General features: G+C 45.5%; 8 protein-coding genes across 9 annotated transcripts; 3 read left to right on the forward strand and 5 right to left on the reverse strand.

Moving 5' to 3' along the window:
• Positions 1–226: 226 nt before the first annotated feature.
• On the reverse strand, positions 227–2,868 carry TSTA_106870 (uncharacterized protein; the record flags this gene model as incomplete). Its single annotated transcript, XM_002486670.1, has 2 exons — positions 227–2,776; positions 2,800–2,868. The coding sequence occupies 2 exons, from the start codon at positions 2,866–2,868 to the stop codon at positions 542–544; spliced, it is 2,304 nt and encodes a 767-aa protein (XP_002486715.1). The 3' UTR covers positions 227–541.
• Positions 2,869–3,533: 665 nt separating this feature from the next.
• On the forward strand, positions 3,534–4,823 carry TSTA_106880 (uncharacterized protein). Its single transcript, XM_002486671.1, has 2 exons — positions 3,534–4,131; positions 4,180–4,823. The coding sequence occupies exons 1-2, from the start codon at positions 3,567–3,569 to the stop codon at positions 4,803–4,805; spliced, it is 1,191 nt and encodes a 396-aa protein (XP_002486716.1). The 5' UTR covers positions 3,534–3,566; the 3' UTR covers positions 4,806–4,823.
• On the reverse strand, positions 4,248–5,997 carry TSTA_106890 (uncharacterized protein). The gene is made up of 2 exons (XM_002486672.1): positions 5,626–5,997; positions 4,248–5,528 (listed from the first exon to the last, which is right to left on the reverse strand). The coding sequence occupies exons 1-2, from the start codon at positions 5,672–5,674 to the stop codon at positions 4,879–4,881; spliced, it is 699 nt and encodes a 232-aa protein (XP_002486717.1). The 5' UTR covers positions 5,675–5,997; the 3' UTR covers positions 4,248–4,878.
• A 452-nt stretch (positions 5,998–6,449) lies between these two features.
• Positions 6,450–7,961, reverse strand: TSTA_106900 (mitochondrial chaperone bcs1, putative; the record flags this gene model as incomplete). Its single annotated transcript, XM_002486673.1, has 2 exons — positions 6,450–7,843; positions 7,889–7,961. 2 exons carry the CDS (start codon positions 7,959–7,961, stop codon positions 6,450–6,452), a joined length of 1,467 nt encoding a protein of 488 aa, XP_002486718.1.
• Positions 7,962–8,961: 1,000 nt separating this feature from the next.
• On the reverse strand, positions 8,962–10,203 carry TSTA_106910 (uncharacterized protein). 2 transcript variants are annotated; one of them, XM_002486674.1, is made up of 4 exons: positions 10,066–10,203; positions 9,548–10,009; positions 9,291–9,492; positions 8,962–9,227 (listed from the first exon to the last, which is right to left on the reverse strand). In XM_002486674.1, the coding sequence occupies exons 1-4, from the start codon at positions 10,114–10,116 to the stop codon at positions 9,187–9,189; spliced, it is 756 nt and encodes a 251-aa protein (XP_002486719.1). In that variant the 5' UTR covers positions 10,117–10,203; the 3' UTR covers positions 8,962–9,186. The 2 variants fall into 2 exon arrangements, with proteins under 2 accessions (XP_002486719.1, XP_002486720.1); XM_002486675.1 differs by having other exon boundaries at positions 8,962–9,492.
• Positions 10,204–12,627: 2,424 nt separating this feature from the next.
• Positions 12,628–14,155, reverse strand: TSTA_106920 (uncharacterized protein; the record flags this gene model as incomplete). Its single annotated transcript, XM_002486676.1, has 3 exons — positions 12,628–13,569; positions 13,621–14,097; positions 14,123–14,155. The coding sequence occupies 3 exons, from the start codon at positions 14,153–14,155 to the stop codon at positions 13,093–13,095; spliced, it is 987 nt and encodes a 328-aa protein (XP_002486721.1). The 3' UTR covers positions 12,628–13,092.
• A 3,293-nt stretch (positions 14,156–17,448) lies between these two features.
• Positions 17,449–18,136, forward strand: TSTA_106930 (uncharacterized protein; the record flags this gene model as incomplete). The annotated part of the gene is made up of 4 exons (XM_002486677.1): positions 17,449–17,456; positions 17,611–17,863; positions 17,908–18,007; positions 18,087–18,136. The coding sequence occupies 4 exons, from the start codon at positions 17,449–17,451 to the stop codon at positions 18,134–18,136; spliced, it is 411 nt and encodes a 136-aa protein (XP_002486722.1).
• Positions 18,137–19,805: 1,669 nt separating this feature from the next.
• On the forward strand, positions 19,806–20,981 carry TSTA_106940 (serine-threonine protein kinase, putative; the record flags this gene model as incomplete). Its single annotated transcript, XM_002486678.1, has 2 exons — positions 19,806–19,935; positions 19,969–20,981. The coding sequence occupies 2 exons, from the start codon at positions 19,806–19,808 to the stop codon at positions 20,979–20,981; spliced, it is 1,143 nt and encodes a 380-aa protein (XP_002486723.1).
• Positions 20,982–23,392: the final 2,411 nt, after the last annotated feature.

The following is a 23,392-nucleotide window of genomic DNA, read 5'->3' on the forward strand; positions in this document are numbered from 1 at the left end:
TCTCGGCATGCTCACCATAATTCACAATATGATTAATGTGTTCCTGTATCGGCTCATCACTGCGATGACCGATTCCACAGAGCGCTAAAAGCTCTCGTATTTTTTGTGTCGCTAAACTTTTAACTACTTCCATCGTGCTGTACTTTATATCTAAGAAAGGAAGTTGTCGTGCGGTACTATACGAGGGACAACATGTATATACTTGCTACTTTAAATGGTTCTCGAACTTTCTGTGACTAATCTATTCTAGGACTAGTGCTCCTGTCACCTAGGCTGAGGCAATCCTCAGGCCTAATTCATCAGCCTCTTAAGATATAACCACGGCTGGAACGCGTGAAGATCAATCACTGATACAATACTTGATGGTAATGATGTGGTATTTACGTGATCATGAAATGCCCATAACAATGTCTCGATCTGTCTAATGAGCTGAGCCTGATCAATTTCATGTCGCCTAGCCAGATTTCTCTCGGCATAGCTCATCAGAGTCAAGTGAACCGTGTTGGCGATCCCATCGTACGAAAATGGTCGACGGATATACTCATGTATAGAGAAGGTGAGGCCGTTTAGACCGGAGCGTCTGTATATTGAGGTTGGGTGGTCTCTTCAAAGATCCAACCCGCTGTCTTGTCGGCCGGCGGTCAATTTGAGACCGGTGAAAATCTATGATCATGACCCGACGCAGTTCATCATTCCATAACATATTCTCAAACCGCAGGTCCCCATGCACGACTCCTAATTCACGAATTTGCCTCCGTGACTTCGAGATCTCCTGGCGTAGCGCCAAGCTCTCTGTTGTTCTGATACTCTCTCCCGCCCAACCCATAAGCAGCATATGTCGGATCTCGCCAGCTCCGTGGAGAAAGAAGATCGTTTTCAAATCAATAGCTCCAAGAAAAACTGGGACTGCAAGCCCCTGTGCCTTCTGGAGAACCTGATATACTTCTACTTCACGGGAGACCTCCTTCCAGAGTCGGGAAGTTGTCCCCTTTCCAACTATTGTGTAACCATATGTAGCACATGTAATCTTGAATGGCGCACCATATGATCCACAAACTCCGAACGGTGTACAGTTGTGGTCGAGGTCTTGATCGAGCTGCCCTTTTAGCAGCTGCACTAGCTGTTTCGCATCAATACTATGTCGGTCACGCTTTTCGCCTTGCCGATGGAGATCGACATTAGGACAAAGACCATCTAATACACCCCCCCGCTGCAGACCCAACAGACACCGTTGCGTACAGAATCGTGATGTATGCTGCTGGTATTGACCATTAGAAGGAGGTGTCGAATCCGTTGGACGTGTCGGTGAACGTTGACTAGGCGGAGAAGATATGATTTGGCTGAAGCCTCGCTTTCGACCCTGTGTAGCTGGGCTGGTGTCAGAATCAGACGAATCCATATCCTCTCTTTGAGGTGACGTTTCCGTGTCTGCGCATTTGTGTCGAGACCGGGCGGAGGGTTGACGCGTTTGCTTGGTGGGCGATAATGGAGATGAGGGCAAATATTCGGAGCCTGCATGTTCCGAGCTAGTATATTCCGAGCTTGTATATTCTGAGTCAGGAGGGGCTTGCTGTAGCTCTTCATTAGGAATCTGGGACCGTGTATGGTCGAAACTCGTCTCCCATATATGTAACTGAGATCTTGCAGCTTGCCGCCATGCCTGATCACGGATCCGGGAATGGAAACACATCAAGCAGAGGCATAACACCCTAGCGATCGCGGTTTTCGGTTGGAGAAAGCTATCGGGATTCCCCAGATTCACGTCGAGATTGGGTTCACAGGGATAGTAATAGAGCGTACTCGGATCGTCATATGGAATCCGGAGAAGAATCAAAGACAACCCGTTCGTGATATAAGAGTATTCTAGGCCCTCTTGAATCATAACGTGATATTCTTGAGTCAACACAGAGCCAACCAGTTGTTCTGCGTTGTACTTCAGCTTTTGATTCTTATCGGTAGGTATTTTGTTCCGGTTAACGACATCCTTCCAAAACTCCATGGATCGGAGGCCCGATCGTACGTCCTCTATTCTGAGCTTATGCGGCGGCTTGTACTCGACCGTGGTCAGTAAGGTATTGGTGGTGCCGTCGACTCGATGGATACAAAACTGGTCCGGTCTCGAATATTGTGTACTTGGTGTTTCATCGTCATCTTCTGGCTCCTCTAAGGCATTCGAATGGTTGTCAAACATAATCCCGTTGCCAAGTTGGAATCTCTGTCGGGCGCCCGGTATCTTGCACAGTTCAGCTATGATATCATGGACATGGTCCTCGACTGCGAATCGCTCGTAACTCTCAAGGTCCTTTTCACTTCGCAGCTCTCGGCGGGAAAAGCGTCGACTGAGGCCGTGTAATTCAGCTAGGGGTGCGAATATCTGGAGTGCATCTTCCTCTGTAGGTTGCAGGTAAGTGTAAACCGCATCAAAAATTTCCTGCTGCTGTGCTGGACAGTCCGACCAGTAGCGAAGCCGTGTTGGGCAGTATTTTCCAGTAGGTGGCGGGATCTTGCCCTTCGTGGACTTAGTTGGTGTGCCGGCTTTCAGCGGACAAGAAAGCAGATCGTGACAGGCTTGAATAAACACCCTAAAAGTTGTCGGTCGGGTATGCGTTTCTGCCTGCTTTCGTAACTCTGCCTCTTGTTTTTCTCGGTCTTCTGCCTGCCTTCGCAATTCTGTTTCCTGCTTTCGTAACTCTGCCTCTTGTTTCTCTCGGTCTTCTGCCTGCCTTCGCAATTCTGTTTCCTGCCTTCGTTCCTCTTCCGCTTTGAGGAAGAGAGCCTTGTAATCTGGTGAACTATTACCAGCCATAAAATCTCAGTAATGGGTTGGATAGAGTCCAGTTCAAAGTATAGTAAGTGCGATGCTGGCATTGAGAGAAAGCCTCGAGAGTGGTTCGCAGATAATAACCTTAGTCGCTACACGTGACTTGTTCTGGTCTAGTGGATACTAAATAAAGGGGTATCCACTCGGACAACCAATCATAGGAAACCAAGTTGAACATTCAAGTGAAGCGGGACGATTAAGGACGAATAGGGACGACTAAGGACGATCAAGGATGATTCAGAACAAATTAGAGTAAGCCCGTCGGTACTGGTAGAAATTAGTTACATTTTTTATAATTTTGGAAAATCTTGAATATCTAGAGAGAATAATTCGGGGTGCATCGAGAAATCTAAATAGCAAGCTACTGCACCCCCTATTCCGCCTCTCGATCTGCCAAGCTGGATTACTAGAGAGCTACTGATGGAGGCCACGCCGACCATTCCGGGATGCGAATGTTCTTCCCATAGAAAGATTTTTGAGACATGGCCCAGAAGCAACGCGGTTCTTCGTGTCTCATCCTGCATGAGGATCTGTCCGTACTGCGGAAAAAGCCATTCGAATGCCAGCCGTCTTCGAAAGCATCTCAGGACTTACACGTATCGTATCAGGAACCTCATTGTTGAAGCTGAACATGCTGGAGTGGAAGTGAGGTTTGTCATGTTCTGACGATATCGTATTATTCGCACCATTATGTTGACAATATGCTAGAACTCCTCACTGGATCGTCGCCCCCCTTCATGGGGAAATGACAAACATGGCAAAAGGTTCAGCCTTGGCAAGAGAGGACAAATTGGGCCTATCCCAGTCAGCAAGCCTTGTACGTGAAGCCTTGAAAGAAATTCAGGAAAGCTTTGGAGCCGCCTTTGGTGGCCTGAAGCATTGTACTCTGTACCCTCTAGATGACGTCCCGCCAACGGTCCGATCATTGTGGCAATCCTGCACCACATCCTTGCCAACGTTATACAATTCATCCCAATGCTGGACCGTCCGAACGCCTTTAGCTCGCGAACTCGTCATCGATGCGCTGATTAAAATCAGGAGCAAACAGATTCAGTCTGCTTCCGAAGAGGACTTCCGGCTCAATTATCAAGGCGAAGTTAACGAATCAATCGATCCTACAATCGTCCTTGCGCAACTAGTTGACCCGGACCCGTGCTGTCCTGCGTTTCTCACTGGTTTACGATCGCCATCCGTGGAAAGCTGCGGCTTTCGCTGTCCATATGATCTTTGTACGGTCGTGGAGCCGGAAGAAGAATGCAACATCCAGGTTAATATGACCCCCAAATTCTCTTTTGTTGATCTTCATATCGGTAGGTTCTCACCGTCGACCGGAGGAGACGTCGTACTAACGCTTCCAGATTATGGAGCGGACGGTTTGTCGACTCTGGTCGGCGATTGCCGAAAGATATGGCTGTTGTATCCTCCGTCGGAAGCCAACCTGAGGGCTATGAAGATGGTAGACAGCCAACGAGCAAAGCTCATGCGGATTATGCATCAATTGGAAGGAGGGGTGATAGTGCCGACAACCGCATCCCATGCCATCTATATACCGGCAGGCTGCATCCATGCCACATTTACCTTACAAGGAGGTTTCCTCGTTGCGAAGGACTTCACATCCTCCGAGTCTCTCACCGCGATTGCGTCATATCTACTGCATAAGTTGGATCAGACGCTGCCATCTGAAGCTCGTAGTGTCTGTTATGACTGGTTCGAACGCTGCCTGGATGTGTGTTTGAGCAGTGGGAAACTGGACACCGCACTCGAAGCTTGGATCCTCTCGCAAGACCACCTGGCTGCGTGGGCTGCATCACATCGACAATGGCGTATCAACGTCCGTCGCTTATGGGAACAGCACTTGCACAATAAAATATTCAGTGATTGTCCTTGCGGTATGCAGGAGAGGACCACGGTATTGTCTCATCATGTTTTTGCGACACACTTAAATTTTCTGTTACCGCCTTCTCAGCTACGTCGGTTGAAATGAATTGGCATGTATCATGATAGGGTAATTGCATAGAACTACCTGATAGATAAGCATTACAATGACAGCTATTGTTTCAAATGGTAGAATAGGTCCCCAAATCATGGATCTTTTTCATCCATTTAAAACGAGGGCTGTTCACGCTCCAAATATAACGGGTTGAGGGCGTAGTACTATAGATAGAACTGTGGCAGACTGATTCGACCACGTCTCTTGGGGCTCGGGAAATTGCAGTGTCCCAGAGCGTGATGGTGCGATTAGTACTCAGCATATACTGGAATGTGGCATCGGCCGGCCATCGCTTATCCAAGTTCCTACGGAGGAGCCTTGGGATGATACCGTCTGTCTCAAATTCCGCTTGAACCTCTTCGCGCCTATACAGCCACGTATACACGACCACATAACGCCCATCATCCAAGCGCCTTATCTCAGATATCTTGGCGTAACTTTTCCTGTCTTTCTCCAGACACACCTGGACTATATCCCCAAGATGGATATCCCATGTTTCGAGTGGAGCAGAACTTACGCGAGCTAGCTGCCTCCACGGCTTTGCACCGTCCACTGGTCTGGGACTCAGGTTTCGAACACCATCCCCCTTTGTAAGGTATAGAACATCTGCGGGTGGAGGAGCTTGCGATATGACTGGCACGGGAGCTGAATCTGCGGATGTCTTGTTCCTAGCGTTATCGGGGCAGTCTTCACCCTCATTCTCGATCATAGGTTGCACTGTGGCAAGTATCAGCCATATATGGGACTAGGGAGAATCATCGAGTCTCCTGCGTGATACTCTGGGATGGGATATGATAGGATATATCGTCTTTACCATCATAGTCATTGTCGGAAGGACCGCATATATCACTGTCTAAGTCCATGGACGCTGACCCCTTTGCGAATTTAGTTCCGTATCAGACAATCTTTTTGATTACCCACCTTATCGCTGCTCTCGCAGTCTTCGAGAAAAGCCTGCGCGATGGCGAAGCCATCATCTATATCCTTCGACCAGTGCAGGTCCCAAGAGAGATCGGCGCTGCCATGACTAGGTAGCTCGACACCAATTTTGTTGATAGCAGAAGAAATTTGCATACTAATGCTCAAGGACCAAGGTGAATAGTATTGAGGAGTTATACTTATCTTGCACCCTGTCGGCGTGTGGCCTAACACTGAATCTTTCCCTACCTGGCCGCCCTTCTACCGTGTTCGGTCAGCGCTACGTTGTTCCAAGTCGGCGCTAATTTATGCCTTCTAGAACATTCGCTGATAGGGTACCCACACATAGTGCCAGGACCTGCCTCGGCAACTTATTCGATTACCGTAGATAGACTATTTAGAACTAATCGTCGCCAGCCTGTAATCTCTAATTCAGACGGCAGCCTGCAAGGTATTCGATCATTCAAACGATCACCATTTTCCGCGGTGAGCCGCGTGGAGAGAGACGAACAGGGTATTTAGAGTTGGTAAGATGTTGAGTTGAACAACGGTCGTTAATAATAATTATGATTTTTTAGGATAAGGAAAAGGAAAAGGAGAAAACCAGCTACATAAGGTTTGAAAGCAGCCTTCTAAAATTACAAAACGTTTTGATTCAGACCTTTCGTGGGTCTGCCTCATACGCAAAGGTATTTAAGATACCGAATGATACAGCCCTCACTATTCCTCCTCCCCAAACAATTCAGCGATCAAATTGACGGCGCGCTTGGGCTTCCCGGAATGCTTCTTCAAGTAACCTAATATGCGAGCCTGACTATACTCCTTTTCTGGAAAAGATGCCGCGAAAGTGTTTGCGAGAGCTTGAAGCTCATCTTGAGAGATGTTGTTTCCGGGAATATTTGCAGGAGGAGACGGTTGCAACCTTGGACAAAATTGACATTGAGATGAAGCAGGTTGCTGCTGCTCCTTCTTCTCCTCCACCGGATATTCGGCATACATCAAGAGAAAGAGACGCTTGATACTATCAAAATCAGGATACTCAAAACTAATTGTCATATCTACCCGGCCTGGCCGTATCAAGGCCGGATCGAGTTTGTCTTTATGGTTGGTGGTCATGATAAGGATGCGTCCTTCACTGGCTATCACACCATCAATAGCATTTAGAAGACCAGACAGCGAGAGTCGTTGAAACGTCGTAAAGCTGTTATCTGGTTCGGTGGTCCGAGAATTTGTAATTTTCTGACTATCGACATCTTCGAGAAGCAAAATACATTGTTGGGGTAAGCTCGATATTAGGTTATTCAGGTCATCCTCTGCTATGTTGTTGAGATTGAGGATGTAAATCTTCAGTTTGAAGAGACCTGCAACAGCAATACACAGGCTGGTCTTACCCGTGCCTGGGGGACCTTCAAATAAATATCCTCGACGGTATGGGATTCCGCGTTCAGTGTGCCATCTTCTTGTTTCTGGTTGCAAATAACCATCAATATCTTCGATGAATTTCTTTTGCAGGTCAGGGTCCATGATAACTGTTGAGAGCTCTCGTATACCCTGGCCTGACGCGCGGGTCCAGGCAATCGACTTATTGTTGGATTGTGCACGATAAACGGCTGTCTTGTTCTCGTCGAGCTCAGCATGTCTCAGCCGTGCAGCGTGCAGTATCTTTCGAAGGATGGAGCCATCCCATCCAAAGCACATCAAGTGTAGACTTTGTGATCTTTCCCATGCGTCTTCTCTCTCCTCTCTTTCCAACAAAATTAATCGGCCTTCATATATAAACCAATGGTTTCCATTCGCAGGCGTTAAGGTGAGACTTGGCAAGCTGCAGGTCCTTGGAGGTGTTGTTCCCATGACATGTTCCTCGTGACTGTTGGGTTCATTCTTGTTCCAGGGAAGTCGTGATCCTGTTGTTGCAAGTCGGTGAGTGGACATCTTACAAACCCACTCTTGAGCAAGGAAATCTTCGAGAGCCTCAAAAATGTTGTCAGTCCATCGAACCTCGATTCTGGACATGAGCCAATTCTTTAGTATGGTCCTAGGTTTTGGTGGCTTCCATCCCAGGTATGCGGCAAGGGCACCCAACATAACAATAGGAGGCAAATATGACGATAAATCTATATTGAGATAGGTGGAGAGCAACTGGGAAAAGAATGAAAGACCTGGAAGTGACATCTCTGCTAAAGAATTTCCTGGTGGAAGACCGGCGGTAGAATTGGTTTCGGAGTACACCATTGTTTATTGCCGAACGTGCAGACTCAGAAAGGTTAGAAAGAAGAATAAGAAGGTCTGACAAGATTGTGTGTGAAGGTGGAATGAGAGACTGCCTAGAACTGAAAAAAAGGGGGTTACGAAAGGTTAAATAGATGGAATAATACAACTACTGCTGATAGAGCCCACTTTGCGGCACAGTGTAGACATTTCATGGAAGGTCTATGCTAAAATGAATCCTACGTGCTGCACACTAAGTGTCAGTTAGATCCTGCATTAGTGGTATTAAGATGACTGCAATCCTTGAAAACCGGCGCTGCGCGAGTCAAACATATCGCGTCCGGGCTCTGCTAGCATATGCAGTGGAGCAAGTTAAGCTTGACCCATGAATGTGCAGTGACACGCATATGTAGCATTCGCATTGATCGCGGTCTTGCAGCTTTAGACCAGATTATAGCCTCGTGTTGATGCACCTCGTGAGTCACAGCTGCTGGGTGATAGTGACCTGTAGGCCACATATGCTCAGCTATCTGCTTGCATGAAGCTAGCTTCTAACTCGCATTCTTTCTTATGAAACAACTTTCGCTCTTAAAATTTTCCATTTTATTATCCTTCCTTACTTGCTACGATTCTGGTAGTATTCTGGCTTCTATCTTCTTAATAAGTTTCCCTTTTCAAATCGAGTCGACTGAAAAGCAGTCAATGCAATGCAAGTGGAGCAGTCATCAAAAGCGAAAAGAGAGCAGGGAGAGGAGGAAAAAGCACCCAAAGAAAAAGAGAAGAAAACAATGTTAGATTATCAGAAAGAAACGGCGTAATCTAACCCATGATCTCAACTTATGTGTGCATGGATGCTGACTGGTCTTAAGAAATCTTCTACAATCAACGACTCAGCTATCTGATTGGGCCTGTAGCTGGTGTACAAAAGAAGAGATTCGTTGTCGGGTTGGAAGAAGCGATACTTGTCTACGCTGCATGTTACTAAAGCGGGAGTGTTGTCTCCCTGAACCTAGAACACTGTTCACCGATGACAGAGATGATTGTTTGAGATGGTTAGAACAATTATGACAAGCAATGCTTCCTAAAACAATAATATGATTGCTTCTGGCTCGATATAGCGGAAAATTAAATGAATAAGAGTTGAGGACTGAATAGGTTGCCAATAACAAGACACCTGACAAAATTGAGAAAGGGAAGTCGTTATTAAACCTTGAGGCCGATGCACTTAGTAATCGAATCTTGCGTATCATTAGCCTCCGTAGTGCTTCGTTCGCACTCGCACTCGAAGGGCTATCGTCCATTAGATCTTCAATTTATTCTCACGCAGTTTTAGATAGAAGCAAGGGTTTTTACTCTTGTCGCAACTGGCACAGGTTGGACGGGCTCCGTCACATCTTTCTTTGCTTATGAGACATCGGTCACAGGATGTCTGGGTTACTTTTTGGCGTCTCTTTCTTCCCTCGTAGAAGCAAGCATGGGCATCATTGTGACAATTGACGCACTTTGGACGACTTTTGTCACATCTTATCTTTCTTATTCGGCATCGGCCGCAGGCCTAATTAAATAACTGATTAGAGCGGTGACAGCTTTCAAAAGAATAAGGCGATTACCCGTCCGCCCTCAATGTGATCAGAGTATGAACTAGTCTGAGGTAGAGCTCCATCCACTTCTTTATATGGTGACTGCGTCTGCACCTGCGCTTGATAGCTGCTGGAATTCGGGAGATATGGTTCGGTCGGTAGTACGTCCGGATGCAAAGACCATTCTGTTGCATTTGATTGCTCAAGTTCAGCAAGACGGCTTCGTTGTTCCATCATTTGCTGGATTAATGCATATATCGCTGTAGTTCCATGCGTTCTGTATAATAGAATTTGAGCATTATGTTGTTCTTTCATTTCTTTGATTTTGTCTTCCATCCCTTTGATTTTGTCTCCCATAGTACTCATTGTGGCTCCAATCTCTCTTATCATGAGTGTAATTTTCGCAAAGCTCATTTGAATTTTCTTCATCTCCAAAGATTCTTGGCCTTGCGAAGAGGAGTTGTTTTCGTCTGCATGATGGGAGGCTCTTGCCTACTTACAAGGTCAGCGTGGGAGACCTGTTCCAAGGAGAATATGTTATTACTTACAACCCCAGTAACTTGCAAGTCGCATGTCTGAGTCCGTGGAGGCTTCTCCATCTTTGTTGGGTTGATTGTTATCCGTACTCAGGATCAGTCTGGCGCATTTATAGTTTAAGACTCTTGCATGTTTCCGCAGATGGAAGCGAACCAGGAGATAGCTGGTCCGGGACTGGCACCTGAAGAAGCATACAAGAATGGAGAGCCTACAGTAAATTGGATCCTACGTGCTGCCTACTAGGTGAATTAGATCCTGTATTAGTGGTATTCAGATGACTACATCCCTGTAGCTGCACGAGTCAAGCAGGTCGCCACATGCAGGTAACGCTACTTAAACTTGAATCCTGAATTTGTGGCACGGATGTGTAAATATATGACACTAGTTTCATTCTCCATTTAGATTATAGCATTCGGATGGATGGGGGAAACGCATTGCCAGTTCTAGACCAAGCTATAGCCTCGTCTTGAAACACCCAGTCCGTCCCGTGGATGAGAGCATGAGATATTTCATTATCCAAATTTCGCACATCAGCTGGCTAGACCAAGTCATAGCTTCATGTACCCCCTGAATCATAGCTGCTAATAGTTTAGCGAACAGCAGGCAATGGCGAATCATAAAGCACAGATTATTCAACTATTGAGCCTGGTGTGCGACTACTTGCATAGAGCTACCAGAGAACTTTGAGGCATTTTTGAGGCATTTGTGGGTATGGCGCTGTTCAATATCAAAGCCAAGTGAGCGGGGTCCTTAGAGCTGGTCTCATAATACAAGAATGTTGGCTCTGTCTCTGAGAATTCAGAAGAGATCATAGTGCTTCAACGTCAAGGATTTGTGAATTTTCACTGTATTCTTCCGATAATGAAACAAACTCCGCTCTTGAAATTGTTTCATTTCATCATCCTTCCCTTCTTTGCCTTACTTGCTACACTACTAGCAGTATTCTGGGTACTTATCTTCTTGACGATCTACCTTTTTCACTTGATTTGGCCGGAGCATAGGCAACGCAATGCAAGCGGATCAGTCGAACAAGAAGGGAGTTCGAGCAAAGGCGAAAAAGAAGAGTGAAGAATGGAGAAGAGAACAACAGTAGGTTACCTTGAAAAAAATATACATTTATCACTGCCTGAACCTCAAACTAGCGTACTATCCACCGACGACGATAATTGTTCTTTGAAATGGCCAGGAGGATCATGACACAATAAAGACTACTTCCCAAAAAAAGCCATGTCGCTTCTGGCTTGAATCAGCGGAAGCCCCAGGAAAAAAATCAGAATACATGAATTGGTACATCGAGGTCTCTTCCAGTGCAGGAATGTATGCCGAAGAGAAAAGAGTTGAGGATTGAATAGGCTGCCAATAACAGGACCCCTGACAAAATTGAGAAGTTGCAATCGTCTCAAATCTCGCGACCAATGAGATCAGTAATCAAAATGTGCATATAGATGAGGCCCGTGTAGAAAATTCTGGGAGTCCCATCAATAAGTTTAGTCCGTCCTCGTAGCCATTCTCCGCTTAGGTAGTGTGCTACACGGAGGCCAAAATACTCGAGGTCGTCTGGGAGCACAGATAGTGGATTATACTCCGAATCAATCTCCGCTTTCGAAATATCCCGAATGACTTTTCGAAAATCATCGATGTCACCGACAGGCATACAAAACTCCAAAGATCCATCATTAAGCTCAGCTTTGCTCCACCCCAAGCGCTGAGAATGTGAAAGAATATTGTTCACGTCGGCGTTCTCGAGGTTCGAAATGCGGACTAGTCGATGACCATACTTCCAAACAAGGCTACAAATGTTAGCAAGGTGGTATAGGAGGATATTCTGAAGACATACTAGTCGTAAAAAATAATACATAACTCATTATGCCTGTTTTGTAAACTCACCGCCATTGTCATTTTTTGGACTGGTTGACAAATGAGAATAGCAAAAAGGACAAGGCTGAGGATGGCATCGAATCCTCATTTAAATGCAGCCGGCATGGAGGCAAGGGGCCCAGGAGTCTAGACATGTGGAGGAAAAGAAAAGAAAGGTTACTAAGTAATAACTAATGCTGAAGCGAGATGAAGTGAACAGATGATTGGTTCATTGCCGAGTTCCTCCCGGTGGATACGCCTATTTTCAGCTGGTCGCTTGAATTTTGAAGATCACACCTAGTTTGTAAGGAAATAGCAAGCTATGCCAGGATCAGAAGAAGGTCATTTTGTGGCGGTTGCGGGTATATATTAGACTTTGATACAAGCGGGGAGTGATTTGGGGACTAATAGGGTCTAAATACTCCCTAGTGGCTCATGGATGTTCTCGCCGACTGTGGACTAATGCCGATGTGTTTGCACTAACCAGTAATGGACTAGTTTATGGGTATTTACACTAACTTTGCTGGAAGAATTCCGAGATTAAACCTGCACTTGTCCCGAAACATGGCACAACAGAGGCATCGTACTACAAATGCTATAGACCTCCTTCCAATTCTGCGAACGGATATCGGGAGTACTGGACTGTTTTTCAAATATGATAAGTCTCTTATACTTTCGCAATTTCGACTTCAACCGGATCACGATCCCAGGCTAGTGAGCCTCTTGGGAAGGCTCGAGCAAGAAGATCCTTCGGTAGCCCAGCTTAGACGTCTGCTCGCATCAAGATATCTTGCAATGGGCGAAGAGAAATGGAAACAAAAGCAAGGGTTGCCTGACAACGATGATCTCCTTCCAAGTCACTATCGCCATGGTTACGATTTCCTGAGAAGCGTGGGATTGTGGGAAGACAGGAAATTTGTCTCTGCTGGTCTGAGTCAGGGACGAAGATGTCGAAGAATTGAAAATTCCGTGGGGAACGTAGGCATCTCCTTCGCGCTTCTCCCAGTATTATCTCGATTATCTCACCTCACTCGTGAGGAGGAGAACGCCCTCATTCGCGAACTACAAAGCGGACGATACGATGACGTACAACAACTTGGTTTTGACCTATCGGCACTTGCTGGAGAATATCAACAATGGTTCAATGACGAAATAGATGCCTTGCTGTCAATTCAACTCTCTTAGCTTTTTCTCATATAATTATGTATCCTTCTTCCACCCTGTGAATCGAGTGGCGGAAGTTCCACATATTCGTAATTTGTCATGAAAGGAAACGTGCACGGCTGTCTTATATGATGAAACATTGGTTTCACAGAATATCCTATCCAAACCAGTAAGCAGCCCTCTGGAGGTATAATTTCACATCGAATTCCGCCTCGTATAACAAACACTTTTGTCGAGTCCATAATTGGCTGTTTTGGGGTTACGGAATGTGCTTGAAATTCTTCCAATGATTGATGGTGTGTCGTGGGATATATTTTGAACACTCCTTGACCGGGATTAATACTTCCATCGACCACTCGGAACAGCGAGATCCCATCTTTTACTGGATGCGCCATCTTGGGCCCAAGTTGAGTGGGTCTGGGATTGTGACCGACTATCACTGGTCCCTGAATGATTCCTGCATGACCGAGCTCCTTTTGGACGATGTCCTCGATCTAGAACAGATGTTATTCTTGTGAATCATACTCGATGCGTGAAGTACGGACCCGTTCCTCTATTCCAGATTGGACAAATTCCTCGCATATCCTCTCCCGTTTAACATGGGTTGTGGGCCCCTCTTCAATTGTTGAGCCGCCGTAGAAAGCTGTCTTGATTCGGTCCACCAACTCCTGGTCAGGGGGACAGCAGTCAATATGATAATATCCTAATATCTCCATCTTGTTATTGTTCGACGAACATTGCGTAGGGTGGAAAGGTTCATCCATCGCGTGTGGGGCAGTTGGTGAGCCGACTTCACAGCCAATAGCATTCCGAAGCGGTGTGGGTGGCAACTGCTCATCCAAAAACTGAGAAATCTCGGATAACAACTCTTCGACGTCATCGTCCATATCGCGGCTTAATCTGAGATCGAGGTTTCGACGGAAAGTTTTGATATTGGAAATTCCGGCACTATGATAATTTTCGCCAGGGAATTGGAAGTCTTTCAGTTTCAGTCGAGATCCCATACCTAGGTACTTATGCATCTATACATCGAGGGCCTATTTATACCTCTTTGGCCTGTAAGAAGACCCCTGGCTTCATGTTCTTTGAACATCACGAGTGCTTGCTTCTGAAGTTGTCTTCAGCTTATGTATTTCAATTCCTGTCGCATAGTCGAAAAGGCAAGCGGCTAGTCTAGCCAGCTAGCTTGTCATCGCTTGTACGATTCGAAGGGAGACCTGACCATAGGACGAGCTCCCCTGAATGGCAAGTGGTGGTCTTCCATGGTACTTGCAGGGGTGACTAGTCGCTCAATATGCAGCAGGATTAGTAAACCTGCTTTTTGTGACGGCGTGCCAATGACCAAGCCGTGAGTCAAGTTGGGATGAGTAGATGAAACTCGCAGCATAGCTGAACTTACTTTCCGAAGTAGCTATTTCTGATCTAGTCAGTGAAAGAGTGATGGAATGCAGGCCGCATTTTACTATTATCCGTATGCATAGTAATTGGCTTTGTTCTTGAAAGGCCAAACGTGTACAAGGTTCTGTGATTAAATCCATCTTGGAACTTTCTTGTTGAACAACCCATCTAAATTACCTTTCCTCATCTGTAGGATAATCACTTCCCATAGGTCATTCAAAGACACGTCGTCTTGACATTCCCAGTCTCGATGCGCTTGCTTCAGTATACTGCTGTAGACCTGCCTAACCTCATTTACATGCAATGGCCTGCATAGGAATGACTCCAAAGCGTTCTTACCCCCTTCAATCAAGAGCAACTCCTCAACAAATACAAGTCTCCACTGTTTGCGCGAACCAGACTGCCAAATCTCCATCTCCGCTCTTGCCTCTTTCATGTCCATATCCAAACGATTCTTCTTCATATAATAGGTAAAGTTCTTTACGATAACTTGCCGGTCTCCTGGTTGGTGTTATGGCTATGGGTTTTGATTAGAAAGACAATGTTTCACAGTATATATAATGATCACAATACCTGAGGCAGCTGCTGCATTGATTCAAGCCGTTGATACATGAGCTGATCCTCAGACGATTCAGATGGATGCAGCTTGGGTTGGCGAGGAGGAGCCGCTCCTGAAAAGTTTATCCCGCAGCACGTCCAAATACTCCCCCATACATATGCTAACATAATGAAGAGAGACAAGGATTTGATGCTAGCTTGCGAGATTGATTTATGCAGTCCGAATTGAAATAACGCAAGGCTGAATGAGTTCAATACCATGAACGCTTCGATTGTTTAGGCCGGCCAGGCTTCTTTACACCGGTAGTATTCTGCCAAATCCCCAGTGATAGAAACATTTAACCATGCTCCAAGAGCCTGAAACCGGTGAAAGACTTAAATTGGTCCGTCAAGATGCGGTGAACCTGGGACAAGGCTGACATCTTTATAGGTATCGGCCATATCGTGCTACTAGTAAGGAGCTTCATTTTGCCTATTTCAGCAATAGCCTCTCAAAGAGAGAGCTGGGGGACAAATACAACGAAGAACGATCATGTGGATGACGAACACCACAGGTTAAAGGGAAAAGATGCTAATTTAGGTATGGACTACCATATTCTATTACTCTCTATTACTCTACTGCTCTCAGCTGCAATATTTTTCCTACCCTCTTATCTGTCACGTGTATCTTAGCGCGTGCATAGGGTGAGTTTTATATAATTTAGCATTGCTGACTCAACCATACATTTGCAACCAGCGAAAAATCGTACATAATTGTTAAATTGCAGCATGATTAGAGTCTTTGAAAGTGTGATTGTGCAAATATCCATTTTGAAGAGTCACGAATCACGATTATGATGCTTGGGACAAACGGAAATAGTGGCGAGTTCAGTGTGGCGTTGTTCAGCCACAAGTTGGGAAAGGAATTTCGGCCCGAATTGTTTTACCCCTCCAAAAAGATCTCCAAGTCAAAGGAGCAAAAAGCATTGAGATATGCAACATCGCACAAGCGGTATGCTTTTCGACCAACAGCACAATACTTCTACTACTTTGTTGAGATTAAATTTAGCGATAACCCTGAGCAAGTGTCGGGAGGGTATAGATAATATGAGTACACTCTCAACCAAAGAGACCCTAGTCAGTATACTGACCGCATTGCTTTTTTTGACCTTTCACTAACCTTTTTCAGTGCGCACGTTGGAAGGCTCTACCCGTCGATCCAGACTATTTCAACGACTGCATTCTCCATCCCGTCATCTATATTGCACAAGAAAATTACGAGCGAAGATTATATTGCTACGAATGTGAAGAGATAATATTTCATGATGAGAATGGGCATGAAATATGGACAACAAATGGAAGTGGCTTTATGGACGGGCTCCCAACGCAAGTTTCTGTTATGATCAGGAAAGGGAAGCACCGTTTCCCATGATCGATCCTTCAGGCTGAATAAATTTTGCTTGCCATGAACACACCGTATGATGATCCGACACGGACATGCATGATCCCTTCATGAGGCTGGCTCCGACTTATATCTAAGACAATGCAGTCTGTTGTCTTGAGGAGAAAGTTATTCACCTCCCATTCACGTAATTGGCTTTCTTCAATTGCTCGATAAATATGATGCCCAAGAACCGTTGGTATTTCTGAGACGGATGCTCCTTGAAATGTAAAGCAAGCGTTGTCATCTAGCATAGGTTAGCGCAGGTTTCTTAAAGTATGGACTTTATCAACATACTTTGATACGATTCAAGAGTGGGCTGGCCTGTTTCTATATTATGTGTTAAAATAAATTTTTCCCAAGCGTTCGGATATAAAGCCTTGATTATTTCGCTATTAAAGCCGAGATCCAATCGGATTGTTGCGTCTTGCAGGTTATGTCGAGCAAAGTTCATGCGTATGCAGTGTGTTGTTTTCAGCAACCGAGTTTCCTTCTCGCGGATTCTTCTTGGAGAGTTCATGATAACCCAATAAATGTTCTCATTGAAAAACATACCGACCTTATCCAAAGCAGCTGCGTCACATATACAGCTGTTGTCTGTAATCATAGCCGGCTTCGGTTGAGATGCCAATTTATTTCCAACAGTGAAAAGCGAGTCTCGTAGTTTTCTATATTCATTGCTCTGACAGAGGGCCCTTCGATTAGCAATGGTTTCTAAGTCGGCCAATATCCCATTTCCGGGACGTATCCCCTGTTGCCCTTCCAGGAGTCTTCGAACTTCACCATCCTTCAAATTTGAGCATGATGAGGGCGAATAAACAAGAATAAAGGGTAGAAACATTAGCGGAAATGTTTCAAGGACTTCTAGGTAGATTTGGCGGGCTTTCTTCTCTCTAGCAGCCGAATTGTACTCGTTCTTTGACCGCCGTGTCTTCCTGCGCTCTAAGCGGTGAAGCTTGCAAATAAGCACAAGACGAGCTTCTAGATCAGACTCGCAATGGCTGGGTATGTGCTGCGCTTGGTTCAAAGCCTTCGTCATCTCATTCAGACGGAGCATTAGCTTCATCTTGCGTAGATAGAGTAATAAGAGCAACAAGAGCAACAAGAGCAACAAGAGCAACAAGAGCAACAAGAGCAACAAGAGCAACAAGATTAACAGGAGCAACAAGATTAACAAGAGTAACAAGAGTAACAAGAGTAACAAGAGTAACAAGAGTAACAAGAGTAACAAGAGTAACAAGATTAACAGGAGCAACAAGATTAACAAGAGTAACAAGAGTAACAAGAGTAACAAGAGTAACAAGAGTAACAAGAGTAACAAGAGTAACAAGAGTAACAAGAGTAACAAGAGTAACAAGAGTAGCGAGAGTAACAGGAGTAACAGAGCAATAAGAGTAACAAGAGCAAGAAGAGTAAGAAGAGTAACAAGGGCAAGAAGAGTAATAAGAGTAACAAGAGTAATAAGAGCAATAAGAGTAAGAAGAGTAACAAGGGCAAGAAGAGTAATAAGAGTAACAAGAGTAATAAGAGCAATAAGAGTAAGAAGAGTAACAAGAGTAAGAAGAGTAACAAGAGTAACAAAAGTAACAAGAGTAACAAGAGTAACAAGAGTCACTCAACAAGCGTTACTTATAGGCGACCAACAATGCACATCCGAAAATCTCCGTGACCCATTGGAACAATAAGGCGGTTAACAAGGATTTGCCATTGGATAGCAGGTCCCACAAGGTGTTGAAAGATGTGACTCCAAACGCCCTAATAAACTAGTCAATATCACTGCGAAGGTATAAGACTTTTCGCTCTCCATACTGTAACCCCACAAATCAACGGGATGCTCTATCCGCCTAGGATAGAGCTTAGATCACTCATTGAACATTAGTGCAAGCCCACGTATCAAGTGTCATCTTTGGCATGATTATACTTCGCAAATACGCTAATATCGTCTGAAACCCTGAGCGTACCAAAAATCGGCGTGGATAATATGCATGAACAGGACGTATTCATCGCCCAAATTTGAATACGGTTAGTCGGAGAATTCCTTCACCGTCGTCTATTCTGTCATACGGAGGACAACTACGGAGTATGCCAGTGTCCTGAAGGCTTCGCCCTTCACTTTGTAGACTGGCCATCATGAGGGTCTAAAGCCCACTACCCCATGCGCTGCTACCTGAAATCTGTCAAATCTCTACCCTCCCACTCCGTGTGCGGAATACCGAGAAAAGCACCAATGGATCCCGACTTCTCAATCGCGACTCGAGACTGCACTCCTTTTAGACAAAAAGCAGTCATTATATGTGTAACTAGGCGGTGGAGATATCACTTCGGTCTGCTCTCGTACTATATAAAGCAAGTTCCCTTAGGTATAATCAGAGTTCCCGAGATGTGTATCTTCTTTGACTGTATGAGTTGATACGACTGTCAGGTATTCCAAACCTTACTGTAAGGAACAGCCTCCAAAATCGATAGCCATTGCGTTTCTAATACCTCTGCAAAGCCCAATTGTGAATCAATATGTGCCACATTGTTTTTCGAGTCTATTCCTGTGGCCATTACGCCGCCACTTTGATGGGAGATCCATGTGAGGAGGCTGTGAAAGCTGGCGAGATATGCGACCCGCCTAAGATCACTACTCAATCTACAACAGGTGCGTTATGCAACAAACCAGGTTGTGATAAGAAACCGGGACTCAAAAGAGAGGGACCAGGTAAGTTGGTAGTTGTCATCAGCTATATCACGTTTTAACCAGTGCGCAGGGACAATCATGAATGGCGGATTGAATCGGTATCTTTAGGGCAGTATAAGCGTGCGGAAAGTCTTGGAGGTGGTAGTCCTTATCAACATGTACCCAGGCATGACAGTGGTTGGAAACCAGTTGGGGGCGTGTACTTTAATTTCAGTCTCTCTACTCTGTAGTTCTTTCTGAACCTGCGTTCACTCATGCTAAAAAAAAACCATGAGAAATGCCACATAATCTAGTCGCAGGATAGGCTGTAGAAGCTTGTCAGTGATATTGCATTGCGATTGTTAGTAAACTTCAATTACAGTATTAAGAAGCCCAACAAAGAATGTAATCTAAAGATCACCAATATTATATGTGTCCTATAACCACATCTACCCATCTTCAGGTATTATGTAAGGGGTAATTTGTTTTTGAGTTATGTAATTACTGTATCGTGACAATAACTAACTACTGGTGTGAGATGCGACGAATGGCTTTATGTCGAGTGGTGACACGTGATCATGTGTAACTACTTTATGAACACACTCGCCCTTTTCTCTGTCCTTATTCAATTCATCTCTCAACTTTGAATACTCACAAAACACAAGTCAAATCTCTTCCTCACATCCAACAAGATGCCCCAAAATATTGTTTTATCTTACGAGCTAGAATTCAAATCTTTCCAAGATTGGAATGGTGATCATCCTTCACAGACCCTGGTTTTCCACGACAACTTCTCTTCATGGTGGATCAAAGTCGAGATAGGTTGGTCTCTACCGGAGTCAATACTAAAGTTAGGCTATCTCAAACGCCGAGCCATATTTCAGGAATTTGTCAAGGCTATTGACTTTGGTCAATTAGATCTGATCGATGATACTGTGACACGCATCAGTCTAACCTTGGCTGAACAAAGCCATAAGCCAATCCCGATTCGAAATATTCGCAATGACTACCAGACAGAGGCAAATTTTTTTTTATCTATTGCCCATCGAGTGTCCTTCCAAATTGAAGAAGATCCAGGGAGAATTATATACCCGATTCTGGGCCAAGATCAAGATCTACCTATCTTTGAGGCTAGTCATCTACAAGACGAAAAGGTCATCGCACCAACCGTCTCCATAGTCCGTTTCAAACAGAAACGGTTCGCATATAAAAAAATCGACCGCCCTATCTATGAAGCAGGAGATACACAACATATCTTGAACGAGATTGACGCCCTCGCACACTTTCGCGGGCAGCCGAATATCGCACAATTAATCGGGCTTGTTATATCCGGTAATCCGTACAAGACCCGTCCACCAACAATTTCGGTACCGGTTATCACAGGATTTCTCCTTGAATACTATACCGAAGGGTGTCTTGAGCAGGTTCTTGCAGAGAATACGGTCCAAGATGATGCGTTGCTTAGACGATGGGCACTACAGACTGGTAGGGCATTGGAAATATTGCACATCCAGCGACGGACCCATCTTGACATCAAACCCTCGAATATAGTCTTTGACGCGGATAAGAATGCTATCCTTATCGATATCAGTGGGACTGGTGGGTATGAATGGGAATGGCTGTCGCCAGAGATGCAAAAGATCATTCAAGGAAACGCTGCGATGGCTCCTGCTAGTACGCCATTCGACAAACGTGTCGCTACAGACTGTTGGGCTTATGGAAAACTACTTTTGACTATGGCCAAGAAAATTGGCACCAGTAGTTTAGGCAAAAGGTTACAGTCTATCGGCGATGACCTGACAAAGACGGATCCAAAAGCTCGCATTTCACTTAGCGACGCTCTTGAAAGGATATGGGGTCAGGAGTAAGAATGCTGGTCAGTTGCTGTCCTCACTATTGTAGTGTTTGGAGAATATGTTTTTGTTTATCAATTCAGTCTGAATTTATTTGTTTCGGAACATCAAGGACCCCGACAGTCTCGAAGTAGGAGCAGAATCCCTGGGGCGAAGCCATCTGCGGTACCGTGAACAATGCCAGGGGGTTGACTGTCAGGTCAAATAGAAGGCACTGGAGATTGCCTGATTAACCAGGTTTTCGGCTATCAGCAGAGCAGAAAACACGAGAAAAGAAGCTCCTCGCTCAGTTGGAACAGCAGAGAGCAGAGTAAAACTACGGAACACTTCGCGAATACCACAAAATACCAGAATCCCTCTAAGGGCATCCTTTTTGGTGAAATGATATTATGTTTAAGTTCTGACAAATGATTATCATGTCGTAGTTACTGCTTGAACCAGCCACTGCAAGGATATGTCCGATTTGTAAGTCACGGTAACAAACGTATTTACTGCTACAAATCTTTTAATCCGGTTCACCAACATACCTGGAACAATCCGGCCGCCCTCCTGGGAAACTTCTTTGTGAAGCGTGTCACCATGTCTGGCAGGGCAACTCTTTTACCTCTCTACCTCCAGCTAAACAAAAGGCTCGATATCCTCTTTCGGGGCACACTGAAACTAGTCTTAACAATGTAATCATAAAATTTACAGTCACCGGAATCGTCGCCTTTCCTCCCGAGATAACGACTAAAGGACCCTCCCCACAATAATGGAGTTATCTACCCATTTTTCAAATTGTTCGACCAATACACCTGAATTGACCCTGCCGTCCTCCCAGGAAACTGTTCCGTAAACCGCTTCACCACGTCCGACTATGGCAACTTCTCTACTCTCCTTAGCTGAACCAAAAGATCAATTTGCTCCCACTCCCATGTCATGCCCTTCCGACCTTTCGCCGAAGACGGGGTGCTTTTAGGAGTCATCGGAACAAGTTGTCGTGCTTGACGGCGCCCTGCCTCTTTGGTCCGGGCTTTGTTCAATGACGGCCTCAGAAAGAAATTCCAAATGGTCCTCCATAGGCGCTGTCAAGAAATGCGAGCAAAGCGTAGGAAGGAGTGGCGGGTTCACATTTTCGCTTGGCGTGGTGCGTGCGCAAACTCTTTTGGATGGCTGTCCTGAATTATACTCCGGTGTCCTCCGTCTCTTGTTAAATGATTGCTCTTGATTACAGTCACCACAAGTGGATTGCAACGTAGGTGCGGTGCTCGTTTCCACTTCGGTTATATGAACATTCGAAAGATGAGTCTGTTGATCAAGAGGATCGTAAAAGGGAGCAGCTCCCGGACTGGTACTCTATTGTCCAGGCTGAGGATCGGGAATGCTTGCAAAGTGGTCCCGTATAGAGTCTAATTCTTGTGATAGCTCATCGGGGGATATGACACCGTTAACACCATTGTCTTACCGGTCGTATGTCAATGCGCAAGGCGTCTCGTCGCCGAGAATCGTCGGGTCGATTGGAAGGATTGTTTCCGATCTGGTGGGATATGATATAGGGCCATATTCAGTTACGCAGTGCGGGGTGATTTCAGTATTTGGGTAGTCATCGAGGACTGAGAGCCAGCTAGTGGAAAGATCAGTGTCATCCAGATCGGGATGGGGTGGTGACTGAGGTAGTGACGGAGACTGCTCTTCTGGTTCCAGTGTAATAGGCGTATGGTCCGACACCGTCGTGACATGAGATTCCGCAGAAGAACTAGAAGGTTCCTCAGGAGCCTCTGCATAACGGGTGTGAGAGAGTCTGGAAGAAGACTATGGCAGGCGCGGGTGTGCACACACCTCCACTGGTGGACGGCCGGAAGTGAACGAACAAGGGCCTGAGCACGGGTATGGGAACGTGTCCTGGTAAACAAAATCTGTGCATTTAGAGAGGAAGGGCAAGCAGAAGTCAGGGAAAGAGGGAATTCAGTGATGGATGTTGGGGTCGGGTATCGCGAGGGAGTCTTTTGATGGTGTAGAGATGAGGCTTTCCTGTTATGTCTCTCATAGGGCCAGAAATTATTCACATGAAATCAAGAGTTGGCCATGTTCACGGTCAAAGCCTTGTGTTCAATGAGTAGGAACTGAGGAGAGTCGCAAGTGCGGGAATCAATAACCTTTTTATGTCGAGAGAGGCTAAGAAGTACCATATCAGCCGAGAGGACCAGAGTCGCACCTTGGTTCCGATCTTCTAGCCTAAGACAGCGTCACGCACCGATTTCCAAGACTACTCACCGTCCTTGTGCATATAACTCGATGGAGTCGTGATTCGGCAGCCCTTGTCAAATTTCCCATTCTGCCAATAGAAAGGCTCAGCAACCAAGTATAACCTGGATCATGCCTTTCAGATGAGTCTATACGGCCCTTACAGCGTGTTCGAGACTCAAATCTAACACCGCCATCGTCTG

The sequence above is a fragment of the Talaromyces stipitatus genome, genomic scaffold, assembly GCF_000003125.1.
Source record: "Talaromyces stipitatus ATCC 10500 scf_1105507295511 genomic scaffold, whole genome shotgun sequence".
NCBI classification, from domain to species: domain Eukaryota; kingdom Fungi; phylum Ascomycota; class Eurotiomycetes; order Eurotiales; family Trichocomaceae; genus Talaromyces; species Talaromyces stipitatus.